The sequence below is a fragment of the Achroia grisella genome, unplaced genomic scaffold (genome assembly GCF_030625045.1).
Source record: "Achroia grisella isolate CSIRO2021 unplaced genomic scaffold, CSIRO_AGI_Agris_v1 utg1179, whole genome shotgun sequence".
Lineage (NCBI taxonomy): Eukaryota > Metazoa > Arthropoda > Insecta > Lepidoptera > Pyralidae > Achroia > Achroia grisella.
Window position 1 is genome coordinate 62,114 of NW_026712591.1, and position 15,480 is coordinate 77,593.

At 29.3% G+C, this 15,480-nt stretch overlaps 2 protein-coding genes across 2 annotated transcripts; one reads left to right on the plus strand and one right to left on the minus strand.

Annotated features, from left to right (window-relative positions):
- Positions 1–2,454: 2,454 nt before the first annotated feature.
- LOC131853032 (endocuticle structural glycoprotein ABD-5-like) lies at positions 2,455–4,775 on the minus strand. Its single transcript, XM_059203827.1, has 3 exons — positions 4,741–4,775; positions 4,169–4,284; positions 2,455–2,868 (listed from the first exon to the last, which is right to left on the minus strand). The coding sequence occupies exons 1-3, from the start codon at positions 4,750–4,752 to the stop codon at positions 2,679–2,681; spliced, it is 318 nt and encodes a 105-aa protein (XP_059059810.1). The 5' UTR covers positions 4,753–4,775; the 3' UTR covers positions 2,455–2,678.
- A 6,820-nt stretch (positions 4,776–11,595) lies between these two features.
- LOC131852574 (endocuticle structural glycoprotein SgAbd-5-like) lies at positions 11,596–12,863 on the plus strand. Its single transcript, XM_059203246.1, has 3 exons — positions 11,596–11,607; positions 12,000–12,133; positions 12,608–12,863. The coding sequence occupies exons 1-3, from the start codon at positions 11,596–11,598 to the stop codon at positions 12,861–12,863; spliced, it is 402 nt and encodes a 133-aa protein (XP_059059229.1).
- The last annotated feature ends 2,617 nt before the right edge of the window (positions 12,864–15,480 follow it).

A 15,480-nucleotide genomic window follows, 5' to 3' on the forward strand; every position in this document is an offset into this window, starting at 1 on the left:
AATGCCGTACAGGTCAGGAGGGAGGTAATTAAAAAAATAAAATATTTAACCTCCGGGGCAGATGATGTGGTTACGTTGAATGTGCCGAATTGATCATTGCGAGACGAAAAATAAATCAAAATTTACAAATAGAAAAATATACAAATTTACACAATGAGTAACTGAAAATGTTGTCCATCCGGGAATCGAAGTCCAACTCGTAGTGTATTGACTGCGTCGTACTGGCCCATGTCGTAGTTTCTCAATAAGCAACCGCAGATACGACGGGTAATAAGAGAATGGTCAGTCAATAGTGCCGGTGCTATCATCGGTGATGAAGTTGAAACGATGATGTATGTTCTCCGGTATGGATATGAAGGCGGAAAAAGGACATCTGGACTGGAATAGGTAGGTACTTCACCATGGCTGCAGTGCTGGAACGTCGGGGTCACCAATTTAGCGGGTAAGATGGGGCCGCTATTATTTATGTTTTTGTTCGTGTAGAAACAGCTTCAGGAAGATGGAGGTGAAGAGAAACCAGTCGTGGTTATTTACATATTTATAATATAGAAGTATTTACAATTAGTATATAGGTATGTACAAGAAAGTGATTCGGTCTCGAAAGACAGGCCTGTTATTTTATTCTTCTGTCGTAACTAGGCAACGGTGTTGCCGCGCGATTATAATTAATTCGCCACACTACACTATTTCGGAGGACTAAAATGTCTTATAAACTTAGCCTATAAACTCACTTACTGCATTAATAAATAACTGGACTCTTTAACCGCAACCCATAAACAAAAAAAGTGGTTTGTTGGTTGAAATAGCTCAGACAGCAGTACCTTAGTAGACGACTTTGTACATAGTACGGTACTACGTCGGTAGAATTAGTATATCTATTCACATATTAACATATTGTATTACATCAATATTTAATATAATATTATTTTGTAAGCCTTCTGTCCAGTTTAGAGGACAATATCAATTGAAATGTACAGGCAAGAAGTTGCAATTCTTCTTAAAATATATCGTCATTATTATGTGTTTAATTGGGAATATACGTCTAACATTCAACTGAAACTTACAAGAACAAATAATGCTATACACATTATATAGTCATCATTTAGTAAATAATAATAGGCTTTACTCTGTGAGAGTGTTTTAATTCAAGTTTGTCAAAAAGATATAAGATAAAGTTTGTCACAGATAATTCGACAGGAACGTATGTTGCTCCAAACGAAATAATGAATGTTTGCAGAATGCGCGAGCAAGCTCAGTACAAAGCAAGCACTCTACAAAAAAGCATTCAAATTTTATAAGCAACATTTATACTTCATGCAAACAATAAATTTAAAATAGGTATCGTGGATAAAAGGGAGTTGTAACTGAAGACGCCTAAGATACTTGATACAGATGGGATATAATTATCCCATATATCATAAATAAGCTGATTATGTAATGATTGTTATTTATCATCTTATTTATGAACTGCTAATTTTTCGATGTTTTTACAAGCGTTATATTACAAGCGTCATTTACTGGAAATAATATTAATCATAAGGAAATTTACAGCCAATGTACCTGCAGTGTCCACCATACCATATAAATGCGAAACATTGGAATGCTAAATCAAGGCCTAAATGTTAGAGATAAATTAAGGGTGTGCATTAGAAGGACACTATTTCAATAGTATCATCAAAAGGTACGACTCGTTATTGGATTCCTAAAAGGAAATTTAATTCTTTTTGCAATCTGGTATTGTGGTGCGAATAAAATTTTTATCACAATAGACTGTAACGAAATGTACTCATAATGCATGAAATACCTACCATTACTATAAAAATCTATTACAAATACCTTAATTATTAAAATAAAATAATTTATATTGTTTTTAAGTATTAAAAAAAATACAAAAGAGACCTAATAGCTAATTATTACTAAAATTATTATTACTGATCACAAAAACGTCGTTTACTATTTGTGTAGGTATGTAATTATATTTTGTTTTACAAATCTATTGCGAAAGTTTTTGTGCAGTATCGTGATGATAATTGGATATAATATTTAATTGCATGTTTGAGGTTAGAGTTCAAGCGCATATTGTTCAGGTTTGTTGTTTTAGTTCCTGATTAGGTATAATGGTTTTCAAAGTTGAACATTTGTCAAACTCAACATTTTTTCCTTTTGATTTGATATATCAATTTTGTTTTACCATTCAATTTTAAATGTCATACATATTAATACGTATATCAATCGCAGACACTTTTGTCTTGTTGGTTACATACATGTACATTTCTAACGTTGCCTAAAGGGACCCCTTTTAATAATATATTTTAGTTATCATATTATATATGTTTTTTAAGCTTTTTCACAAAGAAAATATTTTATAACACATTTGTATTTTTTTCTAACATAATCAATCCAAAATAGCTCATATCAGTACATAAAGAATAACAAACACAATATAGAGTAATAATCATTTATTTATTATATATAAATCACAAGAGGCTTTACAAAATTAAAAAAAAAATAGAAAAGGCAATCTTATGGCACAAGAATTTAGATGAAACCCTTCTGTGTGCTCGAAGTAACTGAGATCGAGTGTTCACTGGTTTATAGAGTATGTTGAAAGGTTGTACCTAAACACTTTGATCTTACATTTTACGAGTATATACAGTGATCAAAGTTGGTTGTACGGTTTATTTCCTCTGTCCGAGGGATGTCTTAGGTTGGAATCCGTTGGGGCCAGCTGTGAAGGTTACCGTGTAGTGTTTGCCATCAGGGGCGACGTAAGCGTATTGTCCTGTGACAGTTAAGGCTGCGTTCTCAGATTGAGGGTTGTCGAGTTTGCCTTCTTCCTGCCGGGATGTACCGTCACTGGTCTCGTATCTGTTAACGTATTAATATTAGTAATATATAGTAAAAGAAAATTGTAAAATGTAGTGAATTTTTTTATGTACACATTAATACTATCAGTTAAAAATAATGTTAAGTCTAAATACTAAAATTATAAAGCTTGTTTGATTGAACGCGCTAATCGAATTACGGGTTCAAATTGAAAAAAGTCTTTTAGTGTTGACATAATATACTAACATATTTTTTAACAATAAATGGACTATTCATTTATTGTCAAAGGATAAAAACATCTCATTAAGTCGGGAATAATATTGGTTTTGGAAACAGACGATATTGCTTATCAGTATAGTATTACTGTAAACTTATGTTTATTCTAGCATTGATGAGAGACTTTATTTTCGTATTTTCTGCTGTTGGGGACTCGATACGAATTTACGACTATTGGGGCTTTCTTAGATGAAATGGGTAGCTCGGCTTACTTTTTTGTATATATATGTGTGAGTTGAATTAACATCGAAGGTTCCAAACAATTAATGTAAACAGGCCTTTATTTTCGTTACATTACGATTATTTACCACAGTATGTGATATTTTATTTAAATGATAAAAATATTTTTTTTATATTGTAAAGTTTGTCTATAGTAAACGAAAGAGAAAAATGTATAATATTATTATATTTATGAACTTTAATTTCGTTAATTTTTTAAACAGACTATAACCGTAATATGGCTATAAATAACACAATAATAGATAACTTTAAGGGAGATCCATTGCTGTTGTAAGAATATGAATTATATCCAAACGAAACAATTCGCTTTATTAGTTTGCATTTATTGAATTCCTTAGGTATTTTATTTTCAAGATGTATACGTATATACTTGTAAATTGATCTATTAAATATTCTTCTAAGTATAAAACACAGTTAATATTAAAGATAAAATTGTACATCATCATTGCACACACGCTTACATATAATGTTTGATCAATCTCTGTAGTATTCTAGAATAATTATTTAAGTAAATATTTCATTAAAATTAATTTTGTTGTGGAAATAAAATAAATAGTATTTCCATAATAATTATGTAATATATAATAAATTGTAACAGAATGAACTCTATTTCTGAAAGTAATTTGTCATGAAATAGTTTATTTGTCTAATAAATAAATATAATAAACTTCTATAAATATCTTTAAATAATAAATAAGTATATATTTTTCGTTCAGATGCATGTATATAAATATAAAACAATTTGAATAATAATTGTATGTGAGAAATTGTGGTTATTTTGTTATATGAAAATATTAAGAATTGTGTCATTAGTAGGGACTCTTACGCGAAGCTATAGCCGTCAGGTTCAACATTGCTGTCGTAGCGCAGGATCTGCACATCCTGAGGGTTTTGTTGCGGTGCTCCGGAGCATAGCGCCGCCACGACGCATAAGACTGTTACCTGAAAGTGGACGATAATTGAAGTGTAATAAATAAGCCAATGTAAATATTTATATACAGTACTTAAGTATTTATATATCTATTTAATAAATCTATTTAAATAGATTTATTTTGCTGAAAAAAATGTTAATGGTTTATGAAATGGTTTATAGAAAAAATTGGTAATAGTTTATGCTATCCTTTAAACATAAAAGATTTAATATTTGATAAAAGCGCACATTTCTATTGTCATTTAAAAACTTATTAAATGAAATAACATAAAATATTTCTAATGAGACACCACAATCCATTGTTTACGCTCATCCGCAGTTACTACACCGGGTGGATCCATCACAAGTCACGGCACACTTTTGCAACGGGTTGTAAACAGTGATTATGAATTTAAGTATTTACCCACAATATACGACCTTTGATACTTATTGTAATGATTAATAAACAAAAAATATTAGCAACTCACGTATTTGAGCATGTTGCTTAGTATTCGTGATGAGCACAAACTAACGAATGAGTAACTAGTGTAGGTCGTTCATTTTATATAATTCCGTGGTGGTGCACTTGCAAGCTGACATCATGGAGGATGGGATGCCGCGCCGTGACTCGCTCCGCTCTCTGTTTCAGTCCTCAACATTTTTTGTAAACACCGACACGGTCACTAATCGAAATTTTATGTCACTGATGGACAAACTATCAAACTATGACATATGTGAAGAATTAATATTAATAATATTTCATATGATACAAACAGATAAGTGTGGAAAATTTATAAAACGATTTATATGAAAATTCTTGAAGAATCTCGTTGAGTCTCTATTCAGATGGAAACGCCTCTGACAATCTCTGTACTAAAATTTGTTCTTTATATATTCTTTATATGCGTTTTTGGTTCTTTATATGGGCAAGTGATAATTCAACATATACTAACTGTATCCTGGAGTTACGACTTTTTAGTAAAAAGAAAGAAATTATCTATTTAATAATCTTATTGTGATAATGCATTAATTTTCCAGTAATGCATTTGGATTATGTCAGCTATACATATTTTTCAAATGTACAAAAACATTGAGTGTTATATATATTATATTTATTAATATAGTTCTAAATATATTGATTACTTCTACCGTGTAAACAAATGTCAAACGCCTTTTTATTCAAATGTTCAATCAGTCATATGAGAATCAAGCATGTGATAAAAATATTTGAGGACACTACCGGGAACGTCCATACCTTAAGCCAATTGGCATATATTCATGTTCTTTAGTTTTATGTTAATTCTATATTTTCGGTGTAATTTTTTTTTATAAGTGTAATGAAGAGATAAATATAGATAATATTCTTCACGATGAATACAAAATGTTTGACACAGTTGTTTCTACAGGCGTTCGTGAACCAGCTACAGCAACTATTTAAAATTAAGGGCTGTGCTCATTATTTTTGTATATAAGTAATAAATAAATAAAAATTTACAAGTATAGAAATAAACCTAAAAGTAAGCTTGATTTAGTAAACATACCAGGAAATTGTTAATTCGGAATCTATTCTATTATGTGTATATAATTATCATTTACTAAAGAAGCATGCATATACACTCTATAGATTAAGATTCAGAATTTTAAATTAGTGATAAATATTATGTGTATATAAAACATTAATAATAAATTTAAAAGGAACAGGTACGATAAACAGAAAGTCACAATTAAGTGTTTGTTATATTTTATTATACTCAGAATTCAAGCATTTAATTTATGAGACGAGTTAGGAAATAATACGTGAGTGAAAACACAATGGACTCATTTGAGAGCTTCATATCATTCTCATCGTGATGACATACGTTTGCAAAAGCTTTGTCAACTATTTGAACATAAGTGGGGAAAAATAGATAAACCGTTAAACAAATATTAAGGATGCGTGCATTATGTAACTCATCGGTGGCTACGACTTACGACGTCGATGTTTACATTTTATTACCTTTTAATAACACTTGTAAATTATAATAATTAAAAACACGACCTGTCTTAGGCGTATATTTAATAAATTAATATTATATTCATCTCTCGATCATGATATTATGCTAGCTATTTTATAATAAATTATATTATTCGCTAAATTTTATTTCACATAAACGTCACTACAGATAAGTTACTAAGTAACTTAATAATATAAGACAAGTTATATAAAGTAATAAATACAGATTTTATATTAACTATAAGTTTATATATTTGTATAAAACAGTACCTAGAAGAAATGGATTCATATGTAGCTACCAATAACGTAGTTGTTAGTATTAGTGGTATTAGCTACAGCATAAAAGACTTTGTAGAGTAAGACAGAGGTAAATTATCGCGTCTTACTTATTTTCGGCGTCGGGATATTTGCAAGTTGTGTCCCATTTTAATTGTATAAAATATAATTAAATATTAACAATTTAGGGTGTTTTCCATGTATATTATTTATGTATTTAGAAAAATGTAAATGTATCAGTTATCTAGTAGTCTTAACACAAGCTCTGCTTAGCTTGGAACTAGATGTCGCTGTATGGATTGTTGTCGCTGTAAGGATAGTGCAAGTTTAATAATATTTAAATTATTATAATTATATGAAATTAAATGAAAAGCTAAAACAAATTATTAGATGTAGTAAACTAAGTTTCATCTTATTAGTTGCAGCTGGTCGACCAATAACTTATCGTACTTATCTTACTAATACTATAAACGCGAAAATTTGTGAGTATGGAGGTTTGTTAGTCTTTCACGCAAAAACTACTGATGGGATTTTGATGAAACTTTACAGTATTATAGCTTACACATTTATACATTTCATGCGAGTGAAACCGCAGGTACAGCTAGTGTCATTATAAATTTAAAAATAGTAAAATGTTATTGAAGTATTTATTTTAACAAAATCTAAATGGCACACTTTATTTTATTCTGATGTGTAAAAAAACCTGATTAAATTATAATGTATTTGAATAAGTGATAATTTAATACGTGTTAAACTTGATAATTACATAAGATGGTAAGAGAATAGCTTATCATCTTCAATCTTATAGCGTGTTAGGTCAAGGCCTGTAACTGGACACTAAAGTAGGTTCTTACAACACAATTAGTAGTTCCTTACTTAATAATTCTACACAGGAGAAGTACCTATTGATAGAAATATGACAATGAGTAAATTACTAAAATGAATCTTCAGATGGACTCGCAAATGTTACAGAAAAACAAATCTGGTCATAAAGGAAGGAAATTTAAGATGGTAATTAACTCATTATTAATTATAAAAATCAAGTCGAGTTTTATAACAATTAACTGACTACCACTTTTCTCCTTTTGTCAGTGTCAGTGTCACCTAACTGTACAATTTATAGCTAGAGAGTTTTGATCCATAGGATTTTTAAATGAGTTAAAAATTGACAGACCCATGTTTTATTCTTTTCAGGGGAAGATATTAGTATATTTTAATAGTACACTGAGTTATAGTACATATGAGAATATAACAGAGTTATAGTAAACAGTATCTGATATTTAGATATATCTATATACTAATAATTGACTGCCTAATTCTTAAATTATCGTTATTTATGATAACTGAAGATCTGTGTTTTCTTTTTATTTCATTTTGAATATAATATTCATTTAACCCCTGCAAAGCCTGCTAAGTCAGTATTAATCGTCAATTACCAACATACACAAGTAAGTTAGTGTCCTTGAATGGTAGCTGCGTTTTTGTTACGATGATTTGATTATAAACGTAATGTTTTTTTAATTGGACATTTAGTTTTCTTTATAATTTGTATATTTTCAAGGTATTAATATTTAAATCTCATCAACAATTAAAAACTAAATTTATTTAGTTTTATTTATTTATATAGACTTTCTATACAAATAAATAATAGATACCATTTGCTATCGCAAATAGCCAATTAATGCATTCAAATATAATATTATAAAATTCAAATATGGAACGTTACGCATGGAACACTGATATTGTTTCGTTTTACTTTATATACATTTTTTCACTTCTACCCGAATATTCCGTGGCGTTTGAATATTGAATTCAGTGTACAATAAATTCTATATTTCATTTTATATTTTATTACTACAATAATTTATACATAGCAATATTCCTCCAGCAAATAGTTACATAAAAACTTAATTTTAATTATTTTTATATATCTGTCTGTTGGTTTGTTCTTGTTAATTCTGACTTTCACTCGCAGATAGCTAATATTATATACTCAGACTACTGTTATTATAGAAATTTTATTTAGATTAATAAAAATAGTTGAATTCCACACGGACCAAGTACCATAACATGTAATAACGGTTTCGTTATTAGACCACTGATATAAAGGTATAAAACCATTCCCCTCTATTTAATGTGGCTACACTATCGTGATTGTTTCCTGTTATCCCATGGAAACTTCTATTATTCCTTATATAGTAAATCCTTATGTAAATAAGTAAACTTCTTGAAAAATCTTCGTTTTAATGATTTAGGCTGTGCGTTGAAACATCGAATAGGACAAGTTTTATTATTTATAGAGATATCTATTAATGCCAAGGTAATTTTAGTATTTAATTAGCAATGTTATTAAGAGGCTTTCCTAAAATATTATGCGGATTCCCTTTTAATATGGTCACTAGACTCTAATAAAAATAAACAAACTGGTATTTATTTATTTTTAATAGAATTCTTTTCATAGAAACTTTTTCTTCTTAAAGTAAGAAGAAGTACAGAAGTATTTCAAGTACTAAATAAACCATTCTTTTGGTGTTAGAGACAGCTCTATATGATGTTTTGATATCTTGTTTTATAATATTTCAAGTGCCGTGTCTTATTGACATGTGATCAATTAAATCGAGCAAATGAGCAGAGTTAGTGATTAATTTATAGAGAGATATTATGCCGTCATTTAAGTTTAGAATAAAATAGATAATATGATTTAGTTACCTATTGCATACAGTGCCAATATAGAAAATTTAAAATTAGAATCGATTGTTTATAAAGTTCACATAACGCTTGGGTTATTTGTTGTATCGTATGTTGTAGTGTATGATATGAAAAATATTAGTACACCTTGACCCATGCCCCTTGCTTGCTGCATTCGTAATAACATGATTTTAAATGTACTACTATGTTAGTTTGGATATATTTATATGATTTAGTTATGAATATAAATATTCTTCAAAGAACTAAAGGATAATTCAGATTTGCGATCTAGCAAAAAATGCCGCTATTAACATTAACTCATACAGAGTTTTGGTTTATGAATATTAAAACTGGAAGTTTCATTTGGACTGTGATTTTAGTGAGAAAGTTGTCTTTTATATCAAAGGGTTTGGGTTATTTATTGGTGCTTAGACCACGCTTAGTAGTACTGCGACTTACAGAAATCTATTGTGCTCGGCCTTTTTTTAGAGATCGCAATATTAATATAGACATTAATGTATTTGTTGTTAAAGTAATGTTTTCGCATGTTATGACATGTTGATGCTAAGCTTACAAGTCACTAAAACGTAGGATATTATTAATAGTATTTACGAAAATATTTGTCTGTTAAAAATATTAAATAATGGATTAATTTTATCTCTAAATATTAATAAATATCATTATTTATAGAAAATAGTTTATAGTTCTAACAACTACTAAACCAGGTAAAAGCGCACTTTATACGAGTACAACAACAACTATTATAGTATAATATTAATTATTGTGAGTTTCGTACTAAGCATAATCTGCTGTACTAAGCATACTATAATAAAACAACCTTAGGAGTGGAATACTCAGCATTTCATAAATTGATTAGATTTGTTTTGCGATCAAATGCGTGAACTTTAAATGACTGACAAGTGACAAAGGTATAATTATTGATAACATTAAAAGTATATATATTTAGTATGTTAGTAGTCGTGTGTAAGAACACCAAGTATTTTGATTAATATCTATGAGACTTAGAATACCAAAGAAGGTCATCTCCTAGTCATAATACTGTTTATTGGGTATCCATCGATAGCCAATAAACTGTATTGACTATCACACAATAGGTGTAATATATGTTCATTGTATAATTAAATTTGGGAAAGGACTTGTTTAATAGTGGTAATAAACTTATAAAAAATCGTACAATAATTAGAAACCAAAATCAGAGGTCCTGTAGAAATATATAATACTAAAAGTAATTGCACTACGTGGGAAAAAATATAATATCTCTAAAATAGTGGTACATTTCGTAAAAAATGCATGCGTAATAAAAGAATTGTTTGCTATCTAAGTTTGCATGGATAACAATACAAGAACTGCACTGAACAAGCGTGAGATAAATTATACCGTGACCTTAAATATTTTTTAGTCGAAATCGTCAAGGCTTCATAGTTAATTCCATAAAATAATATTTTTTGACACCTACCTCTTAATTTATTTAGGAAAATAAATATATATTTTAATATATTCTACATATATCTAGTAATATTCAGGTAATTGGTAATGTACTATATATTTGGTTATATGAATCGAATAAGCTACATAACTAATATCTGAGAGAAGTTTTAATCAACTGATTATACCATATTAGTATGATTCCCAGTGGGTTTCTATCACAAGACTGAAGAAAACACAGATCTAAAAAGAAATTACATAAGTAGCTAGGATCAGTAATAATTAGGTACAGGTGATTAAATTATGTGTTATTTTTGTATGAGGAGGATTATATATAGATTCATATAATAGTCTCTGCAATATATAGCTATATATTTATACATGAAAATGTCAGTGTATACGATGCATCTTTTCTATGTTTACATGTAGTAAAATTTATATGTTATATACATAATTATTTTAGTAAGTATTATTTATCTTACCAATTTCCTATTTATAAATTAGCATCATTCACAATAAGTTAAAACAGAATTTAGTATTAAGAATTAAGAAGGTATATATTGCTAAAGTCTAATATATTTGTTTGGTATTATCATTTATAAACTGGTGAAACTGTCTCAATACAACAATTTTTCAATAATTAAAAATAAAATAAAAAAATAGTACTTCACGATTATGTAGGTTAAGTGATGCACGTACGACCCACTGTCTGGCAAACAATTTACACAATTGACGAATCCCCACACCGTTTTCGTGGATCACCAAATAAACTGTTTGCATGATTGTGATTAACACCTCGGCTCCCAATGAAACTTCGAAACATCGTATTGTCAATACGTTGAAGTGATATTTATAGCAGAAGTTGCCACTTCAGAGTATAGACGTCCAGGAATCGTCCATACATAAACACATAACAGTTATTCCGTTAAAAATCACCAAAATGATGAAAATCGTAAGTAATTTGTATTTAAATAAAATACCTTAATAAAATCCTATTAAAAACTATATAATTTGTTAGATACAAAATTTTCATTCCTAATTCAGTTTGTATATTATATATAAAATATTTCTTTTAATGTATTTTCATGACATTTATAATTGTACATTTTCTTATCTTTAGTTGTCCCAGGTTATAGAATATTTCTTCTAATGTAATAATTACATGAAAATTATACAATATTTCAATTCGATATATTTTTTTTAATATGCTGTACATTCAGATTCATAGCATAGTGTAATAAAGACAGGTTATAGAAGGGGTAGATACCTAATTTATTTGTTGCATGAACTAACTTTACAAAAGAAAGCATATATTGTTTTAATAGCACATTGTATTTTCTCTAGACTATTTTCGCGTTAGCCGCCATTGCGCTGGTCTGTGCTCTCCCTCAAGCACCACCTCCAGCTTCAAGCCAACAGGCACCCGTACAAATTGTCAAACAAGACTCCGAAGTTGATGTCAATGGATATAATTTTGAGTAAGTACAATACAATATATGTCACAATGTTAGTTGCTATACTTATCCAAAACGGCTTGACTGATTTTGATGTAATTTTTTATGTATTGGAATCGGTTATTATCTCTTTTGTCGCACACCAATTAAAAAAATGTGGCATTAAAAATATATACCTGCAATCCATTTTCGCTCTTCAATCATCAATCGCTATTTGTTATAGTGTATCCGTACATTAATTGTTATTTTTTTAAATAAATATCATGTCGATTTTTTTATTTTTCATATGTTTAGTATAGTCCTGACTTTTCCTATAATAAAGAAATAAATAAAATACCTAATTATGTAAAAGCTTATAATAGATGACTTAGTATAATTCATATGATTTATAATGATTTTGCTAATTTAATTTATGTTTTTTTTATAATAGTGACTTATATGATAAAGTTAACTCCTATGCATCATAATCATTTAAGAATAAAATTATTTCTTTCTCAGATTTGAAACAAGTGACGGAACATCTAGACAGGAACAGGGAGAATACAAAAATGACACTGATCAGCAAGGACTCTCAGTGAAGGGTAGCTACAGATACGTCGCGCCTGATGGTCAACACATTCAGGTCACGTTTGTTGCTGACAAGAACGGCTACCAGCCCTCCGAACACACTGGTGATAACCAACAACAACAACAGCAACAGTCTCAACAACAACAACAGCAACAGCCACAACAACAACAACAACCACAGTTTTAAATGAATTTCATTAACCTTACAATATGTCGACAGTTATGTAATGCTGAAACCAAATAATGTATGTTAAGATGTGTGACTTTTAAGTTCATTGTTTTCTAGTCTAAAAGCAAACGTTATACATTAACATTTAAAATGGTAGAATAATAAATATATAATATCTTTTGCCAAAATTCGTGTCGTTTTTTATTTCTTTTTAAGTTATCAATGTCAATTACCATTTTAAATTACTGAGAGAATTATTATTGAATAGCAATAATTTGGTACTGAAACTCAGATATCAAGTGTTTAAAAAATACACCTATATCAAGCATTGATTACATAATATAATAACCACAACATACAATATTTTTATATTTTAAAAACTTAACATATGCACTTATGATTTTAAAATAAAATCATAATGAAGACACTAGACGCACTACACAAACAGTACTAAAGATCTTATAATCTATCTGGCCATGAGTCCCCCCCGCCCCTGAGGCATTTTCTGTTTTTGAATAGGATAGTCAATTCAATGATATCGGTACTAATCTTCTAGACTAAATCTAATAGAAATGAGCTAATCTAATAAACTAAATCAGTATTACAGTGGTTTAATATATTAATATCTATTTTACACTTGTAAATTCTAGAATTGCGCCTACCATGCTGAATATTTTCGTAATGCTTGGGGTAATCTTCGTTCAATGTCAAAGAAATTAGCAAGTAATTGCATTATTGCTAAAATCTTCTAAAAGTCTTCAGCTACTTCTACTAAAATCTTAAATACCTAACGATGGATCAGCATGTTAACTCACATTACTTTTAGATTGTGTTTCTTGTTAGTTTCTGTTCGTATAGTCCTTATAGCTATTTCATTTTATGAATTATATGGCCAGGATGTTTTACTAATACTATTTTTGTTATAGCAAGATAATTGAACTTCTTAGTATTCCATGAAGTCATCGTATGGATGCCGGGTCTATCGTTTGACAGAGAGCGAAACTCCGAGCATTTCCCGGGACTTGTAGCCCGGGTGTAGGCTTAAGGGAGAAAAACACGAGTGGTGAAGGTAAGTGTTCACGTTCGTCAGCAATGAGGCCACATTGTTGAGGAACGCTAACCTTCACCACTCGTGTTTTTCTCTCTGGCCAGCCAAATCTGGTAAAAGCCTGCTAGTGCAGCTTTAGATACTGTAATTCTAGATACGGATTTTTAGAAGATTATAGAAAGATTTCACTGCTATAACTATCGTTCCCACTTGGATTACATATAAATTAACCACGTAGCCATTTTTTGTTAATTCGTTTATTATTTCGTAATATTTATTTGTTTTTATTATTGCGTGTTCTTTAGGTATTATTTGGTTTTTATGGTAAAGTGAGCTCTACTAGTATTACTCGTTTAGTTGTTTTCGTATAATACTAGTATACTAGATATTGCGTATTAAGTTAATTACTATGACAAAAATAACTATTAGTAATTATAGTGTTTGACATTCTAGTCATATAAAAAAGTAATAAAAACATAGTTGTGGTTATTAAACAATGTAAGCATTTTTATCCAACATAATAAACTTTATTTATTTCAATGTTACTTTGCATCATTTCTATAAAAGACGTAAATACTCGTATACACCTGCAGAACTCATTGTGGCTCATACAACAGTGATTGTGTACTCGTAAGTTGGTACATCAAAAATGCCGATACTATTTCTAAGAGCCTAGCAAATATTTAGTTTGTTACTCATCTAACACTTGGCAAGGCCTTTGCACATAGTTAATAGTTTCTATATTAGGTGATAACTATGTGTATTGTCGTATTGTCACGACGCCAGTGCATAGGTGAAGTATGCTAAATAAAGGTCAGAGTGTGCGTAATTATTATATTATGTAATTTAGTAGATAAAAATCTTAGAAGTAAAATTAACTTTTAGCTGATTTAAAAACCTGCGTAGATTTTATCTGCAAGCTATCATCTTACCTGTTCATTATATTTCTGACGTCAACAATGTTTCGTCTAAACTATGATATATAAATGTACCTTTACGTTTTGTATAAAGCGTTTTATAAAAGTATTAGGTTATAAAAGTATTTTTAAAGTTATAGTTGAATTTTAATTACAATGAAGGACAGATTCATCTTTCACATTAAATCGTGACAAAGCTAAAACTTTCTATTTATCTGTTTGTATGTTAAGGTGTCAAGTAAAATAAAAGTATTAAGATGTTTTCACAAAATAAGTTGTTGAATATGAAAATGGGGAAAATAACCCTAGAAATAACTTGAAAACACGCGTACCTACAGTTTTATTACTGAATTCGTTAATCAAATAATAAATGGAGGAGTATAGATGTCATATATATTGTTATCGTTTAACTGAATGTATTATACATTGTTGTACTAAAAATAACCCTCGACAATAAACACAGTGCCATCTAGTCCCATGGTAAGCAGAATCATCATAAATACAAATGTTTGTACAGTGCGAGGAATCGAACTCACGACCATCGGAAGTAAAGTGGTGTGCTAAACAGCTAGACCACTGAGGCCGTTAGTACTATCACAGATAACATAATATTGTACTATCAATAGACGATCTATGTCCATCATATGAAGTCACGGGTATAAATAGTTAC

Excerpts from the sequence above, each read along its gene's own strand:
- LOC131853032 (XM_059203827.1), bottom strand. Across the intron at positions 2,869-4,168 it reads CCTGACGGCTATAGCTTCGC|ATACGAGACCAGTGACGGTA; the intron begins GTAAGAGTCCCT and ends ATACGTTAACAG.
- LOC131852574 (XM_059203246.1), top strand. Across the intron at positions 12,134-12,607 it reads GTCAATGGATATAATTTTGA|ATTTGAAACAAGTGACGGAA; the intron begins GTAAGTACAATA and ends TTTCTTTCTCAG.